Raw genomic sequence first — 22930 nt, forward strand, 5'->3', positions numbered from 1 at the left:
ATACATATATATATACATATATATATATACATATATATATATACATATATATATATATATATATATATATATACATATATACAGTATATAATGTGTATGCGTTGGTACTTTATCTCCCAATCATGTTTGTTAAGGAGTCTGATGATGTAATGATCGTCTCATGCTGGTATTGCCAGGGGGGTAATATGTGAATTGTAATACTGATTGGGTATCTAATATCAATTATTATTATTGTACTACATTTATACTGTAACATTTCTCGCAATGCATAAAAAATGTCTGTCATAAATCTTTTTTTAAGAGAGAGAGAGAGAGAGCGCATCCAAAGTCGATAAATTACAACATCGAGCGATGAGAACGACAAAATAGATAAATAAACAAACAGACAAACATTACGACGCGGCAGAAAACTCTATTAATAATGACCTAATTTGGGAAGGAATGGTGGGTGAGGGCGGATGATTGGGGTGGGGGTGGGTGGGCATAGCGTATCTCTCTCTCTCTCTCTCTCTCTCTCTCTCTGCTTGTATGGCGACCCTTCATGAATGTGATAATTTATTATGCTATTGTTTATCGTGTTTGCTAAATTGTGTCTGCACACAGTAAAAGTAAAGGATTACGCCTTTTATTGTTTCTTGTGAAAAAGAAGGCTCTCTCTCTCTCTCTCTCTCAACGACGGAATCAGTTGGATTATATATATATATATATATATATATATATATATATATATAAAATAAGCCACAAATTTCCTAAAATATCTACTTTGTTATAGAGGCCAAGGGAACACAACCCCATAAGGAAATTTATCTAAGGACATATTATCTTCCCGGCCAAGGATTCGAACCTTAGTACCGATAGAAATGAGGGTATACATTAGCCTTTAACCCACTCGGCTGTAAACGGCTTTAATTTACCCTTACCTATATCAGAGGTAAGCTATGAATCTTTGGCCGGACAATTCATTAAAGGTATTCTCGTATGAGGTTTTGTGATGCCTTGTAAAATTGAATTCGATATTAAAAGGTATATATATGTGGTTTATTTGAAAAAAAAAATCACGAATGTTCGAGTAATTATCATCAGAGGACAATGAGAAAATTAATATGTATTTCAAACTCTTGAAAGATACACATCGCGGCAATATTTTTCTCCATTGCACCATTCATTCAGAAAAAACTACTACTGCTTTACTAAACTATAAAGAGGATGACCCACGGTGGCTTATTATACTGCATAGAACCGGCGTTCTCGTATCACAAGTCAAGCGGATTATTTCTTTATGCGATTATAAAAACATTTCTTTCCTTAAACAACTTCAATTATCCGTTCTTTTTCAAGATAATATGGAAATGCATTTTGAGAGTGAGACATGTCATGTTTAGATAATTCAAAAGCAAAGAATGAAGGTATTTCGGTAAATTACAAACACCCATTTCATCTTGCCTTTTATGGCAACTGCATTAAATTAATTTCTCTCTCTCTCTCTTTCTCATATATATGTATATATAATATCATAAATTACATCTAAATCTAGCGAAAGGTAAAATATGCCATAGAGAGAGAGAGAGAGAGAGAGAGAGAGAGAGAGAGAGAGAGAGAGAGAGAGAGAGAGAGAGAGAGAGAGAGAGAGAGAGTTCCTCAGTCTGGCAACCAACAACATAGTCCCTCCTTATAAATTAATCCAAATAACCCCATATGAAATCACACCTTCGTCCTATGGGGTAATGGGAGGAGGAGGGGGGAGGGTCATTGCATTACTCCCCAAAATACACCTGACCCTCTACCCAACGAGCGAAACACTTTTTTCTTTAACAAAAGCGTCCCCTTACTATCCACGATGATACAAGTAACAAGAATCTCTCTCTCTCTCTCTCTCTCTCCTCTCTCTCTCTCTCTCTCTCTCTCTCTCTCTCTTGTCTACCGGGCGACCTATCCCCCTTCGTCCCATTGATGATCCCTTAAATACTCTGAATGGGGAAATCGTTTAAGCGTGTAATGCACCATTACAATGTTGTCATTTTTCGCTCATCAGTCGCTTTTTTTTAACCGTGTGCGTGCGTGTGTCTGTCTTTGAGATCCATATTCACTTTAAATAGATTGTCGCCCAGGTGGGTGGGATGGCTGACGGATACATTTCATAAGGATGGGTGGTAAGGCTTTGGGTCGATATGAAAATAGGATAAAAATATTGTTGTTTACTCACATGATTTATCTAATTGATTGCTGGACCCGATTGGACTCTAGAATAGATATCGATATTTGTAAACGAAATGGTTTATAGTGGGTTCTCATAATTCTGTTTGTAGTTTAAACTGTGATGTTCTTGTACAAGAAGTAAATCTTTAAAAAATTATATAAAGGATAAATGAAGATAAAACTATGTGCAACTGTAGTAATTGAATTAATAATGGTATGGTTATCCTATTATTGCAGTGATAATAAATCACAAAAGAGGAAAAAAAAAAGATTAAACCTATCAGGAGTCCAGACTAAATATGCAATAAAGACAAATAAATATAAACTTGTCCTTAATAAAAAAAAGTCTTTTAAAAGAGTTATGTTGATACTTGTTTCGTTGTTCGTCAACGTTACTCGAAATAATGAGTCTTTGCCGACTGGCATTCAAGTTTGTCTCCATATCATTATTTATATTATTAGCGAAGCCACAACTCTTGTAGGAAGAGATGGATATTATATGCCCAAGGGCTCCAACAAGGAAAATACCCCAGCGATCAAAGGAATTATACGAACTATATGAGAAGTAATTAATAAAGACTATAAAATACCTCAAGATCAATAACAACGTTATAATAGAGCGGTTGCGTATAAACTATGAAAAGAGACTTTATGTCAGCTTGCTCAACTGAATCATACAACCCCAACTTTAAGCTAATTGTGGTAATCTCTGAAGCTATGTTTTCCGTGTTTGCTTTTAATAAACTAACAACAAACTTATGAAATCTCACATATAGCGTAAAGATCTTCTAGGAAATTTCTTTAACTCTGAAATTAGTTTTTTTTTTTTTTTTTTTTTTTTTTGGGGGGGGGGGGGAGAGATCAGCTTTCTCCCCATTTATGATTACTTTAATAAAAGAACGAGTTATCATATCCACAAGATTCAACTTTACCAGGTTACGCTAGGCAGTACTCAAGTTATCTACTTTTCACACACTTAATATCCATTTGTTATTTATCTTTACAATCAGCTGAATTGTTTACATTTGAAGGCTATCGCACTTCCCAACACAGAAAAGGCTGTCAAATATATATATATATATATATATATATATATATATATATATATATATATATATATCTATACTAGTGAACGCGATCCGTCAATAATGACAACTAAAAATTTAGACAGATATGCACACACATTCAACCCTTTCCACCCCTTCCGGCTTTTTTAACCGTAATACCACTCACCTCGGTATGACTACTCCCTCTCCCCCATACCTTGAGGAATATATATATATATATATATATATATATATATATATATATATATATATATATATATATATGTGCATACAGCTCGCATTTAGTGCTGAAAACCGTCCAGTATTAAGATACTTTTACCACTAATGTCACTTGTTCCACTACTAATTATAATATTGAAATTCATTTACATAAGATTAACACTTTATCATTGTAAATAAAGTTGTATTTTGTATCCGATTACTAACTCCACCATCAACAGCAAAAGCATATCATGAAAACCGCCATCATCGTCATCGCGCATTACATCTTGTCAAAGTACCACTGTCATCAACTGAGCGAAGGCCGGGCTGACATCAAACAAGCAACAGTCACGACTGTCATCAACCAAGCAGACACACAACTGTCTTTAACTGAGCAAAAGCGAGGCTATAACCTAACGAGGATAAGAAAAAGCGTTATCAAACTAGCAAAAGTATGACCGTATCAAACGAGCAAGAAACAAATGACATTAAAGAGGTAAAACGACTATAATCTATCGAGAAAAATCACGAGTGTCATCAAACGAGCAAAAGCAAGATTATATATTAACTTACAAAGTCTACAATCTAACGAGCAAACTCAAAGCTACAATATATCGAACAAAATATCAAAACGAGCAAAAATAGAACCGTCATCCAACGAGCAATACCAACCAAGCAAACACACAACCGTCACTAACTGAGCAAAAGCAAGGCTATAAACCTAACGAGGAAAATAAAGTTATTTATCAAACGAGCAAAAGTATGACCGTTATCAAACGAGCAAAACACAAAGTTAAGAGCAAAAAACGACTTTAACGATAAAAAGCATGGTTATATATATCAACCTCAGGAACAAACTACCACCTAACGAGCAAATTCAAAGCTACAATATATTGAACAGCATATTAAAACGAGGAAAAACAGGACCGTCATCCAACGAGCAATACCAGCCACTCCCCCCCCCCACTCGCTTTCCTGCTTCGACCCTACTCACACATTCACCCCTCAAGAGGGATGTATACTGTCCATGATATCTTGAAAGAGGGGGAAGGGGGATTTTGGGGGAGGGGGTGAGAGAGCACACGAGGGGAACAGAAAAAGGGGATTTCCAGGTGCGCTCTGGACTTCCCCCCTCCTCCCCCCCTCCCCCTTTCAGGTCTCTCGGCCTTTAGCACACCTTCCCATCTTTTTTCTCTCGTGCCTAATAATTCTCGCTTTGCTCCCCTCTCGCCCACTCTTTCTCTCTTCCCGTCTTCTTTCAGCCCTTTTCCATATTGTATGTCCGAACTTCCAACCCTCGTATTCATGGTGTCTCTCTCTCTCTCTCTCTCTCTCTCTCTCTCTCTCTCTCTCTCTCTCTCTCTCTCTCTCTCTCGTACTGCCATACCCTTATTTGATGTCTTCCCCCACACAACCTGCTCCCGTCCTGATTACTTTCCATTTTTATAAAAAAAAATGAGAGAGAGAGAGATAATCAAATTTCAACTCAGTTTTACATGGACAGACTATAGATTAATTCAACTATGAATCTAAAGACTGCATATACTGAAATGAACTTTCGAATCACATGAATTTTATCTTCTTTACCAAAGACGACGCAAGAGCCTTCCAAGAAAGAAAGGAAAACGAAAAAGAAACCGCTAACTCCATCGGAAACGGCCTTTCCTGTCAAATTTGGTGTCCATCTTTGCGTGGGGGAGGGGGGTTTTCCATGGATGTACGTCCCCTGCCAACCCTCCCCCCCACCCCCCACACACACACTCCTCCGTTTGGTCTCCAGACTTAAAACCTTCTCTCTCCCTATCTGTAAGCAAACCTGGCACTACCATGCTAGCACAGGAGAGCACGTGCGCGCGCGCACACACACACAGGCGAACTAAAACCTTTCCATTAAGCCTCTCAATCGGCCAACGTTTTCTGTTGTCACTGCTATTCTACTGGTGGTATAAATCTGACGTGCATTTTTTCTTTACGTGTCATCTATATTTTTTTTCCAATTCCTTTCCTTTTGTTCCCCTTTCAACACATCAATTTCTTTCTCATGCTAATTAACAACTAAGGAAATAGTTGAGTTAGTCCGCTGTCTAGAGAAGCTACCTGAAGACTGACAATTCATCAATTAAAATCCAGCCTTTTTCAGTAATTATGTTAAAAAAACCTAAGTTTTTTTTTTTTTTTTTAGCCATTGAGTACATGCGACACATAAAACAACCTTCCAGTTAAGAAAACACAAGTCCGTCCACGGCAATAAGACAAGAATTTTTTTTCAGTCAATCCAACGTCAGAAAACCAATATTTCCAACTAGTTATTCAATCAAACTTCAGTTAACTGGGGCTCTGAAGAAAAAAAAAATTCTATTTCCATCCATTCAAGCAATCGTTACACCACACGAAGGCAGCATTTTTTCTCTTCCATTTTTCCCACTTCTCCATCACTGAGCGCCCACATGGACAGCTACCTGAACCATCTCCGTCTCGACTTGTATGGAAGAACAATCCATACACGCCCCGGACCAAAAGCGGGTCCTCTTCCTCCTACGTATTGCCTACTCCTCTCCACCTCCACCTTGAAGGCCTCGGCTAGTCCTTGACGTCCTCAGTACCGTTGTTTTCATCAACCCTTCCCTTACCCTTGAGGAGGAAGATGACGATAAAGAAAGTGCCTCAACGGCCAAATTATAATGCACGCTTTTTATCATAAGCCAAATAGGCCAATAGTGCCAATAGTGATTGCAGTCGGAAGGCCCGTAAAAATAGATGATGAGAGGGAGGGGGGCAAATATTGATATAGTTATTCCAAGAGCAGTGTTCTAGTATTACTAAACTTCGAAAGAGAGAGAGAGAGAGAGAGAGAGAGAGAGAGAGAGAGAGAGAGAGAGAGAGAGAGAGAGAGAGAGAGGAAAAGTTACTTCAAAGTTTTTTTACTACTAAACTTTTCACGAGAGAGAGAGAGAGAGAGATAGAGAGATGGGTGCGAGTGGGCTGCTGCTGGCTCTCTTCTCTATTAGTAGCGCATGTGTCTATATCCATCTCGCCGCGCTGCCCATCTTGTGACCATTGCAAGGCCCCCTCACTCAGTCGGTGGGTCGCTGTAGGTACCACCGCTTGCCACCAGAGGGGGACTGACTCCAAATGAGGATTTATGTCGCTTCTCTTTCGACCACCTTCCCCTTTAGACCTCGAGTATGTTTTCTCTCTCTCTCTCTCTCTCTCTCTCTCTCTCTCTCTCTCTCTCTCTCTCTCTCTCTCTCTCTCGAAAAGTTTACATGTACTGTAGATATTTATAATAGACGTACCACCTCTTTCTCGCCCGTAAAGTTAGGTTGTAAACTGAGTTAAGGAAATTCTCTCTCTCTCTCTCTCTCTCTCTCTCTCTCTCTCTCTCTCTCTCTCTCTCTCTCTCTCTCACAGGTGACGAGAGGGATAGGGTGAAGTGGTGGGGTGACATACCACTCAAATAAGGGAGCCTCTGCTGATATTAACCCACCCCCTCACTCCCCCCTCCCAACCCTTTACCACACCTCCCCAATATGCATACATACACACTGACATGACAGACAAGCGCGCACACCTGTAAGGGGGCACATAGTCTTGCGTCATCGTCTCTAACTCCTTAAATGGGTTCTTCTTTTCCCCCTTTGGAGATGATTACAGAATCCTCCCCCTCCTCCTCCTACAAGTTTTGCATCTACTCCCTACTCCCCCTCCACAAGCTCCTATCTTCACCCACCCCTCCTATCTATCCTCGTCTGCTAAGTACTTTCTGGTGCCTTTTATTTCCATTTTATATTATTATTATTATTATTATTATTATTATTATTATTATTATTTGCTAAGCTACAACCCTAATTAGAAAAGCAGGATGCTATAAGCCCACGGGCTCCAACAGGGAAAATAACCCAGAGGGGTAAGGAAACAAGAAAAAATGAAATACAGTATTCTAAGAACAGTCACACTAAAATAAATATTTCCTATATAAACTATAAAAACTTTAACAAAAGCAAGAGGAATAGGAATAATATAGAATAGTGTGCCCAAGTGTATCCTAAAGTAAGAGAACTCTAACCCAAGATAGTGGAAGACTATGGTACAGAGGCTATGGCACTACTCAAGACTAGAGAACAATGGTTTGATTTTGGAGTGTCGCTCCTATAAGAGCTGCTTACCATAGGTAAAGTCTCTTCTACCCTTATAAAGAGGAAAGAGGCCACTGAACAATTGCAGTGCAGTAGTTAACCCCTTGGGTGAAGAAGAATTGTTTGGTAATCTCAGTGTTGTCCGGTGTATAAGGACAAAGGAGAATAGGCCAGAATATTCAGTGTATGTGAAGGCAAAGGGAAAATGAACCGTAACCAGAGAGAAAGATCCAACGCAGTACTGTCTGGCTAGTCAAATGACTCAATATCTCTCTAGTGGTAGTATCTCAACGGGTGGTTGGTGTCCTAGCCAACTTACTACCTATTCCTTTATTACTACCCTGACTTGGCAAATAGCTCATTATAGTTCTATGCAATTAGTATCAACTCCTTTCCTGATCTTTCATACATTTAATTATCTTAATATATTTCTTTATTCTACTATTCCACACATTTCAATGATCACCCCTTCGTCATATTCCCGTGTTATCAGCTTGACCTTAAACGTCATTTCGAAATATTCTTATTTAGTTATTCGGTTTCAAAATCTAAATCTTTTTGAAATAAAAAAAAAAAACAGAAAATTTAGTGACAAATTAGACGGAAAGATGAATTTTGGAGAGAGAGAGAGAGAGAGAGAGAGAGAGAGAGAGAGAGAGAGAGAGAGTATTTGGGATTAGTGAAGGGAGTGTATAAGATGTCAAAGGGGGAGGGGGAGATGGCTAAGGTAAGGGTTGAGGGAGAGGTGCTGACGCCAGGGTGAAATTATGTATTAGGCAGCGGACCCTCAACCAAACCCACCCCCCAGCAGGGGGGGGGGGGAAGGGGAGCGGAGGAGATATGGATAAGGTAGGGTAAGAGGAGGCGGCGGCACTGATAAAGAGAGAGAGAGAGAGAGAGAGAGAGAGAGAGAGAGAGAGAGAGGCCACCAAAGTGTTGATACTTTGCGACAATGGGACCTCACTTATCATTTTCCAATATGTCTTGACCTTGTCAACCAAATTGCGTGGTTCGTTTTACTCCACACCAAAGAAGAATATCGATCCAACTATCGACTCTCTACGATCACAGCTTTGGTATTTGCCGAATGCTTTCTGCTTATCTATTACATAGGTATTACCTCAAGGACAATTTTTAACATTGTTATACTTTTAAAATTACAGGTAAAAGTAAAAAATAAGTTGATTGGTGATGTTCTTCTCTGATTATTGACTTTCTCTTTTCTGTGTGTTTGCTAATCGTTCGGGAATGAGATATAACTCTTTGAAACTGTTTAAGTAGTAAAAATAATATTTCTATTCTCAAAAACCTAATCACCAGACAGACATATACCAGTTTAAAAAGTTTTAATAAAAATAGTATTTCAATTAAAAAACCTATCCACCAGACAAACGTATAACTGTTTAAAGCGGTTCAAGTAGTAAAAATAGTATTTCTATTCTAATAAACCTATCCATCACACAAACATATAACGTTTAAAGCTGTTTAAGTAGTAAAAATAATATTTCTATTCTCAAAAACCTATCCACCAGACAGGCATATAACTGTTTGAAGCTGTTCAAGTACTAAATAAATGTATTTCTAATCACGAAAACCCGTCCACCAGACAGACAGATGGGCCTCAGTTGAATGTACCTTCATTCCATTTCTTGAATTTATATTCAGCAAATTCAGACTGATCTTTAGTTTGAGGGACAAAATTAACCTAGGGCATGTAATCACTTCATCTCCTACCGTTAGTCTTTTTATATGGATTTTATTTTAACATTATTCATAGATTTCTCGTCATTGGATATTCGGGACTCAGATAATATAACTCTCTCTAGCTATATTTTGTCATTTCTTCTGTATAGTGTATTTGATTTTCTTTATAATTTTCTAACGATGCAGCTTTATAGGTCCTTTAGTATTGTAGTATTTCTTGTTTACAATTAGGGTTGCAACTTGGCTAATAATAATAATAACAATAATAATAATAATAATTAGAACAACAACAATTCCATTCAGGATTCAGAGACTAGGTACGAACCATTTTTTAAAGAACATTTTTCAAAATACAAAGGCAAAATGGGTCAATCATAGTCGAAGTTTTGAATAAATGAAGAAGATAGAGACATACCAGTAACAGATTACCGGAAGACAATAAAAACAGAAGTTGGAAGAGAATCCCAATCTTACATGTACGAAGAAATTCTTACCCTTCACTACGACATTATCAGTATCACTAGCAAAGCTAAAACCCTATTTGGAATAGCAAAATGCTATACGACCAAGGTTTCCAAGGGAAATAGTTCACTATGGAAATGAAAGCAAAAGATAAAAATAGAGTATGAAAAAGCTAAAAAAAAAATATACTTAAACATGATTAAATAGATAAGTACCATAAAAACTATGAAAAGTGACTTCGGACATCGGTAGACTTTGATACACAGATTAAACTGTTTAATTGCAAAGGCCATTTCCATATTTTGGTTGAACTTTATCAATACTGTTTTATATTGAACAATGTGAAAAAATACAACGCAATCAAGAGTTAACTGCCGTTTTCGAAATCACCTTTGGGACAGGTATTCATAAGTTCCAACTTTCGACGAATGTTTTTATGTTGAACAGAGTGACATTAGTCTCTTTTTAAAGTTTATATGTGACTTACTTATTTTGACACACTGATCATATTCTTTATCTAATACATTTCAAATATTTAACTTATTTCCTTTACTCACAGGGTTAATTTTCCCTATTGGGGCCCTTGGGCTTATAGCATCCTGCTTTTCCAACCAGCATTGTAACTTACCTAGTAATAATAATCAATTATGTATTGTATCATATGGCTGACTCGAAGTGCCAGGATTCCACAATTCCAACTACGAGTGATCTACTAAACTGACGTAATTTTCAATTTCCAAACAAATGGAACTCTTAAGAAATACAACAGTACGATGACGAAATTAATGACGATATATTGGTCTTGGATATAGTCACTTGACATAACTTGTTAATGACGGAAGTGGAAAAAATTCTTGTGAGAGAGAGAGAGAGAGAGAGAGAGAGAGAGAGAGAGAGAGAGAGAGAGAGAGAGAGAGAGAGAGAGAGAGAGAGAGGTCATAAGGTGTTGGGTGGGGCAGCAGATGGAGACTGTAATTAACGAATTAAAGACTTGAGCTTTAAATGACATAAGATTGAATCCGGTTCGAGAGATGGCATTGCAAGTGCTGCTATATTGGGTGGCTGGTTCACGTGCAAATGTGTCTGAGAAAAAAAATATGAGATTGAAACGTAATGGTAATAATGAAAATTGCGTCTGAAAGGGGAGTTCAAATAGTAATCATTATTTAGACATTCGTATTACCATATCGCATATGGTCCCCCAATAATTCGATATTTCAATATTTTAACACTGAGTTCATATTCTACTCCACATCGCAAGTTAATAGAAACCATGTTTGTGTGTACTATACTGTAGTCACAGAACTAGACCGGAGAACGGATACAGATAGTAACATCCTTTACTGCTAGATTGGATTCCACCGCTTAGGTTAGGATCTTAAATGTTGGGAGTAATACCTTCTTTTTTTTTTTTGTCCTAGGAATCTTTCAAGTTACTCTAATGACATATCATATCAGTGGTCTTTCTTCTGTTATTAATGCCGTCATCACTAGTATTATCCACGCAATGCAAATAACGCTAATGTAAATTTACACACAATTATACTTATCCTCATGTTAGATGCGCTATCACTGTGACATGAGAGAGAGAGAGAGAGAGAGAGAGAGAGAGAGAGAGAGAGATTCCGAGTTTTAATTTTATTTCTAAAAAAAGTTAATGAAATGTAATAAGCGCTGGCAATAACCTGAACGACAAATCAAACAAAAACTAAATATATCTTTCTTTTTAAGGGGATTTGTTTAATTATTCAATTATTGTTGCGAAGACAGCAGAAGTTTACACTTAACAACCATTCTAAAAATAAGTAACGGAAGATATCTTCTTTCTTTCATAGTATAACCAAATAACAGCATAAACCAAAAGCACACGGGGTGAAAGGTGCTCTAGCGGGTGGATGTCACTTGCTTGAAACACGACGACAGGTGCAGTTGGCACCTGTGAACTGTTTAGAGTAACACCTGCAACAAACGTTAAGTGAGGGAGGGGAAATTGGATCGGAGGGGAATAACATTGAAATGATAGGATGATACTAAGCCCAGTCATTAAATCTATTTCTTTTTTGTTGCAGATGATGCAACGGTAACAATGCGGACGAGTGAAGTCATGAACCAGGCAGCAGCAGCAGCGACGACAGGCCTGGGTTCAGGTCTGCTGGCTCTAGGAGGAGCAATGACCACCACAGCGTCTCCTAATGCTAAAGGCACAACAGCTGCAGGAGTCTCTCCTGTTCTGTCATTTGACCTGACTGCCTACACTCAAATTTTGCAACAGATGGCTGCCAAAATATATCCCTACGACCCCGCATCTGTAGCAGCCTCGTTGGCTGTTCTGAATCCAACGTCTCATCTCCCGTTAGCATTAACAGCTCCTCATGCACTCTCTCTTGCGACCAAAACTTCCTCAACAGGAAGCAGTAAGAAGACTTCTACAACAGATGAAACTCCAATCAACACTGAAAGTGATAGCTCTTGGCAGAACAATGTCAAAAGTGAACCTACTGCTAAAGAAGATGAATGCGAAACTGCACTTGACCTAAGGACGCAGGGACTAAAGTCCCTGTATTCCTCCTACCGACGTGCCACATTGGATGATATCAAACCAAAGGTAGTAGAAGATATATGGATTGAAAACGACATAAGGCTCACATGGACAGAATCAAAAGTTGCAGCATATAACCCAGCCCAGAAACTATTCATGTGTGTTGACTGTGAATGTGTAGGTTTTCTGTCCAGAGTAGCTGAGCATTGGTTGGGGGCCCATGCTAATCTAAGGGTGTTTTCCTGTCCTAGATGCCCATACACATCTGCTTGGTCACGCTGTGTGAAGATGCATCTCACAAGACAACACAATGAACAGTTTGCCGACACTACAATGTGGAAGGAAAATTCAACTCTAATGGAGGTGACCCGTCTAATGCAAGAGCTTCGTAATAAAGTAGAAAATAGAATAGACTCCAGCAACACATTAGCAGACAAGCGTTTTTATTGTCCTCACTGCCCTTATGCCACCGATAGACGTGACCTCTACACCCGACACGAAAATATTCACAAGGACGATAAACCCTTCCATTGCTACTTGTGTTCAAAGCAGTTCAATCGTGCAGACCATGTTAAAAAACATTTTGTAAGGATGCATCCAGAGACAGAGTATGAGATATCCAAGATTCGTAAGCAGCCAGGTGCAGGAAGGGTTGCTGCTGCACGATCTCCTCCTTCCCCTGTTGCATCATTGCCAACAGAGGCTCCTCAGCCTCCTAGAGCTATAACACCAGTAGCAGTTCCCCCTCCAGCTGTTGTGGTACCTCCAGTGCCATCTCCCCCAACTGCTACTCCAGCAGTAACTGTATCTGATGTGGCAACAGCTATGAGCGCTCCTTCCACTCCAGAAGAATGTAATCCGCCATCTCCTGCCGGAGTAATAAGTATGGGTTTGAGTCTGAATGTTATAACTGGAAGTGAAAGTCCAGATGTTGGTCGTGGACGAAGGCGAGGGGATCGAGCATATACTTGCCCCTACTGCCACTGGTCAGGAAGTGACAATTGGTGCCTCAAGCGACACATGAATACACACATAAAACCATTTGCTTGTGTTATGTGTGATTACAAAGCTGCCAGAGCTGAACGGCTCTCCACTCACGTGTGGAAAGTTCATAATAAGAGAATTTGCAACAAATGCAATTTCCTTGCTGACACCCAAGAACGTCTACTGGAACATACCAGGGAAGAACAGTAAGTATCAATGTCAAACTACATTTATATTTTACTAAAAAAATTTGACTAAACATTCAAATAATTTTTACCTAATATCAAAATAAAAATAAACCCCCCTTCTTTTCATTTACTCACGCCAAACTTTTACCTCTAACTCAAAACACTTACTTGACATAAAAAATAGATATTTCCTTAAATGTGAAAACTTTGCAAAACAAAATCTCAACCATCCTTGCTACTTCATTAGCAACAGTAAGATAATAAAAATAAAGGAACTGACAGTTGAAATACATACTACAGGTGTCATATTGCACGGCTGTTATTGATTAACCCAATTAAGAAAATTTTGTTTAATATTTATCTTTTGTGAACATTTTCTTTATGAATGCATCTTGAAATAAAGTATTATACGGATAAGTTTCTAATATTTTTAAATTGTGGCTGACAGGTCTTTAATTTGCCGTTGAATGCCACTACAAATGAATAATTGATAAATTTACTTTTCATTACAGCCACAACAACCCTTACTCAAGACGTTACATCTGTTCTTCGTGTGGCCTCACTTTTGACACCCGTCCTGCACTCGAGACTCATCAACATCTCAGCCATCCAAGAATCACCCGAGCTACCACCGCTATTCCATCTACTAGTCCAGCTGTGCAGGAAACAGCACATGACTTATCAATGAAGACAGAAATCATGTCTGAGCCTTCTCCATCTTCCTCCCCACTCATATGTCCAGTGAGTGGCTGTGGCCAATCCCTCGGTGGTGGTGGAGCCTTGGCTGAACACGTGCGCAGTGATCATGGGGGCAACGGAGCATCATGCTGTCCACACTGTGGCTACCAGTTGACACATGATGAGCTGTCAAGAGACCATTGGCTAACACACCACAAGGAAGTCTGCGCTGCATGTGTGCATGTGTTTACTGCTGTGTATGGCCCCCAACTCTGGAAGAAAGTGCATGTTCGCCCTAGTTCTCTTGAGAGTCCCCTGGATGCTATCGTGACTGGTCTTAATCGTAAGCGTACTGTCAATGATGTTTTCCCATCACCACCAATACAGTTATCTGCCAATACTCCAACACTTATTGAGTCTGCTACTCATACAGTTCACCGTGATTCACCTTCTCCAGTAGCTGAAGTACAGGAGCACGATACAGAGAGATTCAGCAAGAGATCAAGGAAGCAAAGCTGCCCTAAGAAAGTCATAACCGTAGCAGAATCAGAGTCTAATGAAGAGACTACTACTAACACGCCCCGCCGTAGAGTGCCCCTCAAAGTCAAGAGGAAGACCTTGGCCAATCACCCAGGTTTTGCAAATCGTCAGTGTCGTCGGTGTCCTCGTCGTCCAGTCTTTTCATCTCGGGCTCGACTGCAATTGCACTTCAGATGGACCCATGGTCGACGTGGTGTAAGCCAACATCGCAACCTTGCTCATAAAGCTGCCTCTGCCCAAATGAAATCAGCAGTCCACTAGTGAAACCTAGTTTGATTTTAGTTTAATTGGTACAACGGGTAGAAATTCATTTGAAAACAATTCTTGCATTTTTTCCTCGAAGTGTTTAGCTACCTATGTTAGGTAGCTATGATTATGAAAGCGTATGTAAGGATTTACTAATTCATCTGGCAATATTAATCACATATTGTCACTGTGAGTGTGGTTCATTTACATACTTGCAAAATATGTATATATTGATTGAAACTATAATGCTAATCCTATTTTTCTAGGATTAATAATTTATTATTTGACCTTTCCTTAATTTTTCCAAGCAGTTGTATGCAATCACTCCTTATCCTTCCATTTACAATTCCATTATATTGTCCTAAGATACAATTCCATTTGGTATGTCCTAACTTTAGAGATGTGGAGATTCTGAGTACAATTAGTTTACTGAATCAGGCGTGTTTATCTCTTAGATAAGTATAATGACAATACCTCTGTCGAACTGCAAAGTGGTTGTATGTTTTAAAAAAGTAATTAATGTTAAAAGCTCAATAAAACCCTTTTATGCGTATGTGTGTTTCTGTGGGTATGTTTTGATACAAAAGGAATACTTCGATTAGAAATAAGATAGAAAAAAATCCTGGAATCCCACCAGGGGGTGTAAATATTGGATATTTTGTTACACCTTGTGTAGGTTATATAAACATTTGGTTGTGGGACTTAGAATTCTAACCCCTCTTGAAAGGGCAACTTCAAAGGTTGTGGACAGGGTTGTGAACAAGTGGATTGCCAACCTGGTGTATGACGTGCTAAGAGAGGAGCGAAAGAGAGAGGGATGTGTAATGAAGAAATAGACCCTTTGAGCCGGCTGCCTGATTGTAAGTTCATGAATCTGCATTGGAAAACAAAGGCTCAGGCATTACCTTATTTTTTATCCAATGATGTTTCGTTGATTCATTTAGTTGAAGTACAAAGGTAAAAATTTTAGAAAAATAATGAGGACTTGAACAGTTCAGACAAGAGCTGGGTCACCAAGGGGTTAATATTTCTTAAGAGAGTTGTTGTGGTGTCTGTGAGGAAACAATTGAACAGGGAACAAGGAGTGGAGCCACGCAGTTCACATCGTTGGGTTTAAGTAGGGCTCTTTCTAAGGGAGGGGCGGGGGTAGGGAGGGCGAGATTGATTTTTTTGGGGGGTGAGTGTTTCTCAAGTCCAAATCAGACCAAAGATTTTGTTGATAATAATATTCTAGGACTGTGAATCTGTTTTTTCGTGACTCAGTCGCCTTCCGTTGTTAATTATTATAATTATTACGATTATTGTTACGTTGCAACCCGATGGATTTCTGTGATTCTTATTGTTACTATGTAATATGGAATATCTGAATGATTTCCTTTTGATATTGTGGGTCAGGTTTGTCTGTAGCCTTCATCATCTATTTAATTTCTTGACGAATAAACCTTGACCCCAGACTCAAGTTTCTTCTTTGGGGGACTTGCAACCGAGGATTGTGATTTTTATTTTGTGATTTCTTTAAAAATAAAAAAAGCAGTTGTAGACTTGGCCCTCTAGTCAGACTGTTGCCAAAGTACTGATATATACAAAGCCAATTAACTATTTATATGCTAAACTGTGTAATAACTGCTCTTGACCAAATGTGTTTGGTGCTAACAAGCGGTGTATCACTGCAGCCATAAATTCTTTCAGTTACTCTGTCTGTCTGTGTGAAGTTGAGATCATGGGCTTTTTTTTTTTAATACTCTAGCTCGATATAAACACACAGTAATCTATTTTCTGATTCTGAAAATCAAAATAACCTGTTGTCTTGAAACGTGTGTCAGATTTTCCAAACAAGTGAGAAAAAAAAATATATATATATATATGCTCAAAACCCCCACACACAGGTGTTGTGCCTAAAATAATAGCCTCTTTGTTAACCTTGTAAATAGTATTTCTCTGTTTTGTGACATATGTGGATTCTTCAGTCAGAAAAAACACAACTCCGGAGTTTAGTTGTGAAGGAACTTATTTTCTTTTGACAACAGACCGCAAGAAGCGATGGCAGTGACAGACTAGAAGTGGTGTAAAATGAAAAATCAGTGCTACCAACTTAGTGGATTATCAGCCCTTTCATTCTGTGCTGCCATTCGTTATTGCGAATTAAATCTCAGTGATGCAGACAATGGTACCTGGAGTCACCTTGTAGCCTACTTATTGTAAAGGATATTACAAACGGGTGTCTTCGAAGGATATGTGAGGATGTAATTGGGGCATCAGTTTAAAAGTGAATTTCGTTCCCGTTTAATTAAAGAAGGACTTATGTCAAGTTCAGGATATGTCAGGGGACAGTTACTTCTTTTGTATTATGAATAAACACACGCGAAAAAGAGCATTTCCTTCAGAGACACAAGTTTTTTTTTTTTTTGTAGTAACTTTCTCGATTTAATGCTCACCACAAAACAAGAGTTTTAGCAGCATCGAATTTACAAATATAAAAAGGAAATTTTTTTTTTATTTTATCGTGTGCGCGCGTGAGTGTGTGTGTTTGTGTGCGTGTGAGTGTCATCTAATCACAGTCGTAAAGTCCTTGACCTCATCCTGTAATGAACAAGTCACTAATAAAAAAAAAATTGAAAAAAAAATCCTTCAAGCCCCCTTCCTTTATAGTTGGTACAGAAAAGATACAAAGGATTTATACGCTGGAAGGAGACTTCTCTTTGGCAATACATAACTGTTAATGATGATTGCAAATGTTCTGGCCGCCGAGATTACGATAAGAGGCGATGGCAACAGATGTAATTGTTTTGGTGACTAATCAGGGTAAAACTCTGCAATCCAACATGTAGATAATAGAGTTTACTCCTTATATTATTATTTTTTTGAGGGTAGGGGGGAATGAGGAGACGAGTGTCTCTGACCCTCCCTAGCGTGACCTCGTGTCCCCTCGTTTTAAAAAGAGGCTTCATTTAGTCAATAAACATAAAAAAAAGTGTCTGACAAATATACTTATTCAATGAGCTGTGAAATGTAGACAATTCTTCCAAGGCGTTTCGTCATTTTCTGTTTATTTATGGGGGACGTTCAACTGTGTCAAACCTGAATGAAATATTTTCATTGGATACCAAAAGTGTTCTCTTGATAATTTTGTCTCTTATTATGTATATACAGAAGAGAAGACTTGAAAAGAACAGCTTCTTATTTTCCCCAGGACTGTCTTTTTTTTTTCCTTTTTTTTTTCTTTTTTTTTACAACTAAATGGAGTCTCGGAGGCTGTTATCCAATTATAACCTGTTTCTGTCTTGACTTGTTTATACACCGACCATTCCCTAATGCCTTCAATTACCTCTTACTAGTATGTACTTTTTCATACCAATAAAGGAAATTATGATATTAAAATAAGTTGGTTTCTTTCCATCCTACAATAGAGTCATGAAGTATTGAAATTGAAGATACGGTTTCCATACAATGAAAAATCTACCAAATCATTATCATTACGCTTATATTGACAGTATGATGACTAATTAAGAAATATCCAAATAAATATATAGCCAAACTTGAAGTGAATGCTGCAAACTTATATTAAGGGGGTAAAAAAAAAAAAAAAAAAAAAAACTTTTTTTTGAAAAACCCAATATTTCCAATGTTTTGAATTAAAAGTCATGAGTAAGTATGGAAAATCTATTTGAGCTCATATGATAGCTTGTAGAGGTGTTCAAAGAGACACCGTCGTAATTTAAAAAGTGGGAGTGACGCTTTCGAATGCATGCACTTTGGTAATAAAGATGGTATTAGTTTATTCTACAATTGCTGGTTATGCCATTATGTCCTACAAATTATCAAAATGATTATAGAGTCAAACTTGCAGCGAATACGGCAAACGTATATTAAGTTCCTTCCTAGTTAACATATGACGGATCTATTCTAAAGTTTTTACCGATCTTAAGATTTTTTATATTCATAATTCGTTGCTTCTCATGTACTTTTTATTTGTTTACTTATTTCCTTTCTTCACTGCGCCATTTTCCCTGTTGGAGCCCTTGCGTTTATAACACCCTGCTTTTCCAACTAGGGTTGTAGCTTGGCTAGTAATAGTAACGATGTATTAAATAGTAATCCATTAGTATATCAATGTTGATATTTACACAAATTTCACCTACATATCTATTCTGTTATAATTATTCCTCTTTGGGCTTAGCTGCTGCTAATAATAATAATAATAATAATAATAATAATAATAATAATAATAATAATAAAACTCCATGCCATGTCTATTGATCTTTGGTATTAAAAATCCACAATATACGTTGTATATTTAAAAAGTGCAAAGATTTCGCACTTTTTCTTAAGTGCCTCTTCAGCGTATGTAATTGTGGATTTTTAATACCTAATAATAATAATAATAACAATAATGCTAAGATATACCAACAAGAGATTCTAGTTATAGCAATACCATAAATTTAGCACAAACCTAAAAAATACGAGCAGAAAATTTAAAAATGAATACTCAAAAAGATCAATAAAAATTATATATTATACAAAAGTAACCAGAAGCAGAATCATGAATAACTTGCAACGGAAAATAACAGTCTTTTCTAACAAAGGTTTACCCAATTGGTAAAATAATCAAAATGGTAAAAGAAAAGGTTAAAAAACAAAATTACTCTACAAAGTACAAGGTAGTCTCAATAAAACCACGAAAAGGCAGCCCAATGCTCTTTAAGGTATTATATATATATATATATATATATATATATATATATATATATATATATATATACATATACATATATACAGTATATGTGTGAAAATAGCGAAACACCCGACATGACAAAGACATGTCTGAGGCCTTTGTCCTGCACTGGACTAGAAAAGGGCTGCATTAGTTGTTGTTCTGTATGATACTTGTACATACATACTGTATATATATATATATATATATATATATATAAATATACATATATATATATATATATATATATTTATATACATATATATAATATACACAATAATGAGATTAAATAAAAACATTACAGGGAACGAGAAGGAGAGGGAGACTAAAACGAAGGTGGATGGACTGTATCAAGGATGACCTTCGATCAAAGGAATTAGCCGGTGATGAAGTGTGGGACAGAGGTAGATGGAGAAAGCTGACCAAAAACATCGACCCCACATAGAAGTGGGAAAAGATGTACACAAAGAAGAATTACAAAGCCACAAAGCCAGTTGCAAAAAAAGGCGCGTGGCTGGCCGGAAAGACCATGAAATCTGCAGTAACATCCTACATAGCCAAAGACTTTGAAACCCTGGTAGTTACTGTACGGTTAAAAGGTCACTCAAGAGTGGGAAAGGCAAGGAACAGTGCTAATTCTCTAGATACGCATGATCAGCGATAAAGCACCCTCTCCACCCAATCTAGGAAAAGAGAGAATCAGGCATGGCTGTTGATGACTGAGGAGGTAGACCAATAAGCTCCCCCAACTCACACTCTCACAAAGATGGTGAGGTTGCAGACACTACAAGAAACTATGGAGCTTCTGCATGTCAAGAACCCCACTCCAGCAGATCTCCAGTCAGGGACGTTTTCAACAAACACGAAATGCACAGTTGACGTTTGTCTCTCCAGATTTACAGTATATAACTACAGGGCTACTTATTTTTAGTGACTTATTGCACCTCGCACCCGACTCCCAAAGTTTAAGAAAATCTAGGCCCAATCCGTAAAATACAGTTCTCACGAAGGCTTAACACTTGCCCATGTAAACTAGGTGACCTTCAATCTACTTGCCAGACTAGAGGTCAGTGGTGATAGGAGTTGACCCCGGGCTGGACGAGGGGAATTACCTTCCCTTTATTTCGTCACTTTTCTTTTTCTGCCTGCCAGAGTAGTTTAACCTTGAGGTTCCACATTTTCCCCAATGATTGTATGTTAGTAAATGTTCTTTATGTTATCAATCAACACTGAAAAACATAAAAAAAAATGAAAATAAAAAATCAGAGGACAAACATATATGGGCTCTTTTTAACTCTGATATTTGATGCTAAATGATACTGATACTACTACTAATACTACTACTACTACTACTACTACTACTACTACTACTACTACTACGAGAGAGAGAGAGAGAGAGAGAGAGAGAGAGAGAGAGAGAGTCGGTGGTAGTTCTACCTTTGTCAATAATTGTCATTGCGATGCTAAATGCTTCAGAAGTTTTTTTTTTAAAAGTACAAATTTGCAAGTCATAGTCTTGTCCAAATTTAATTTCAGATACCAACCTCTCTCTCTCTCTCTCTCTCTCTCTCTCTCTCTCTCTCTCTCTCTCTCCAATAGGATGTAACCTACAATCCACAGCTGCGCAATTCCAGCCCACGTTTTCTGACCGCCCACACACGCCCATTTACCTGGTCTCTCTCCTCACCTGGCCTTGTTCTTCAAGTCAGAAGAAAAGAGAAAGATTTCCTAACAAACTTAGATCCAATACCTAAGTTGCATTCTACTCTTCTCTTTCTTGATGGCAAAATGGAAATCCTGTTTATTTCTTTTCATATAAAAATTACTTAGTCAATAAAAATTACAAATAAGAGAAGAGAAAATATACGAAACAAAAGATCCAATTAAAAAGTTAAAAATAACCTTCAAGCTGACAACCTTCATCAAGGATTGAAGAACAGACTTCCGCAGTGACTGCAAAGAATTTTTTTTCATTTTTAATTTTTTTTTTACTGAGACCCTGTGAAGGCATTCCTACCTGGAAGGAAATTTGATCGATTGATTTAGGATCTTATAGCATCGTGATATCAGAGGTTATTGACGCCGACCTGGGGTAAAATAATCTTGCAATTGTAGATTTTTGATAATATAAAATCAAAGCAGAAATTGTTCATTCTTCCATATGTATAAAAAATTGGTAATATTAATGCTGGTGACTTCTTGGATCTCAACTTATACCACTGCCCAATGCGTCTACCTTCTACGGTCTGAAGAGTTTTCCAGTAAGGTTTTCAATAATTTTGTACGGAAGTTATTCTTATTTAAGTCTGGTGATAACATTAACGCTGGTGACTTCTTGGGTCTCAACTTGTACACTGCCCAATGCCCATACCATATCATCTAGTTCTGAAGTGGTTTTCGGTGGTTTTCAACAATTTTACGCATATCATTTACGTCAGCGGCAGCAAACCTAATACACCTAGAATTAAGGAGTCTTCATGACGTACCTAGAAACATCTATGACGCTTAAATTACCTGTCTAACTAAAAGTTATCCATTGATCTCATTCAAGACAGAGATCCTTCTCTACAGAATTTATATGTATGATCAATTAAATAACCCACAATTTATGACAAATTAATATTTAATTTGGTTTTCTGAAGAGGAAGGGAGATGGAACCTTCGAAAACTCAATAAATTAATTCTTTTATAGTTAGTAATTATATATATTATATATGGAAACATGTATACAAAGCAATTTCTCAAAAAGAAAAAAAAAAGAAAAAAAAAGAAAAAATAAATATTTTGTCGTCATTTCCGTGGGTAAAGACGTTTTTATTTCAGCGCCTTTAATAGGAAAACCGGAAGCCAAGCCAACCTTGCCTCATTTTTGGCTAAATGTGGGAAACTAAATCACTAAATCTATTACAAACACTATGGCTAACCAGGGAGTCTTCCTTTCATGCGGGGGGAAACAGTTATAGAAATTACTGCCATAACCTAGATATGTGATACCTCAGCTGTTACAAAGTAAACTAACGCATCAGCTAGGTAATAAACATACATCAATTATATATATATATACTATATATATATATATATATATATATATATATATATATATATATGTGTGTGGTGGGTGTGTGTGCTGATATATTATATTTTTGTCACGAATAAGTTGAAGTAAGATTGTTAGCCTCCTGCTTTTGTTTTCTAAGCATTTCTTTAGGAGTGAAATTACCGGTTACTTTAAAACACACACTAGAATATATATTTATATATAATATATTATATATATA

At 37.4% G+C, this 22930-nt stretch overlaps 1 protein-coding gene and 1 long non-coding RNA gene across 2 annotated transcripts in view; one reads left to right on the plus strand and one right to left on the minus strand.

Moving 5' to 3' along the window:
• The window catches only part of LOC137648869 (zinc finger protein 628-like), an 18911-nt gene extending 2303 nt beyond the window's left edge, over positions 1 to 16608 (plus strand). The window contains exons 2-3 of the mRNA XM_068382037.1: positions 11836 to 13495; positions 13990 to 16608. Coding sequence (XP_068238138.1) covers positions 11836 to 13495; positions 13990 to 14956 — 2627 coding nt within the window. The 3' untranslated portion in view covers positions 14957 to 16608. The remainder of the gene's footprint in view (positions 1 to 11835; positions 13496 to 13989) is intronic.
• LOC137648544 (uncharacterized) overlaps positions 1 to 22930 on the minus strand; it is a 508483-nt gene that overhangs the window by 460443 nt on the left and 25110 nt on the right. The window lies entirely within an intron of this gene.

The sequence above is a fragment of the Palaemon carinicauda genome, chromosome 10, assembly GCF_036898095.1.
Source record: "Palaemon carinicauda isolate YSFRI2023 chromosome 10, ASM3689809v2, whole genome shotgun sequence".
Taxonomy (NCBI): Eukaryota; Metazoa; Arthropoda; class Malacostraca; order Decapoda; family Palaemonidae; genus Palaemon; species Palaemon carinicauda.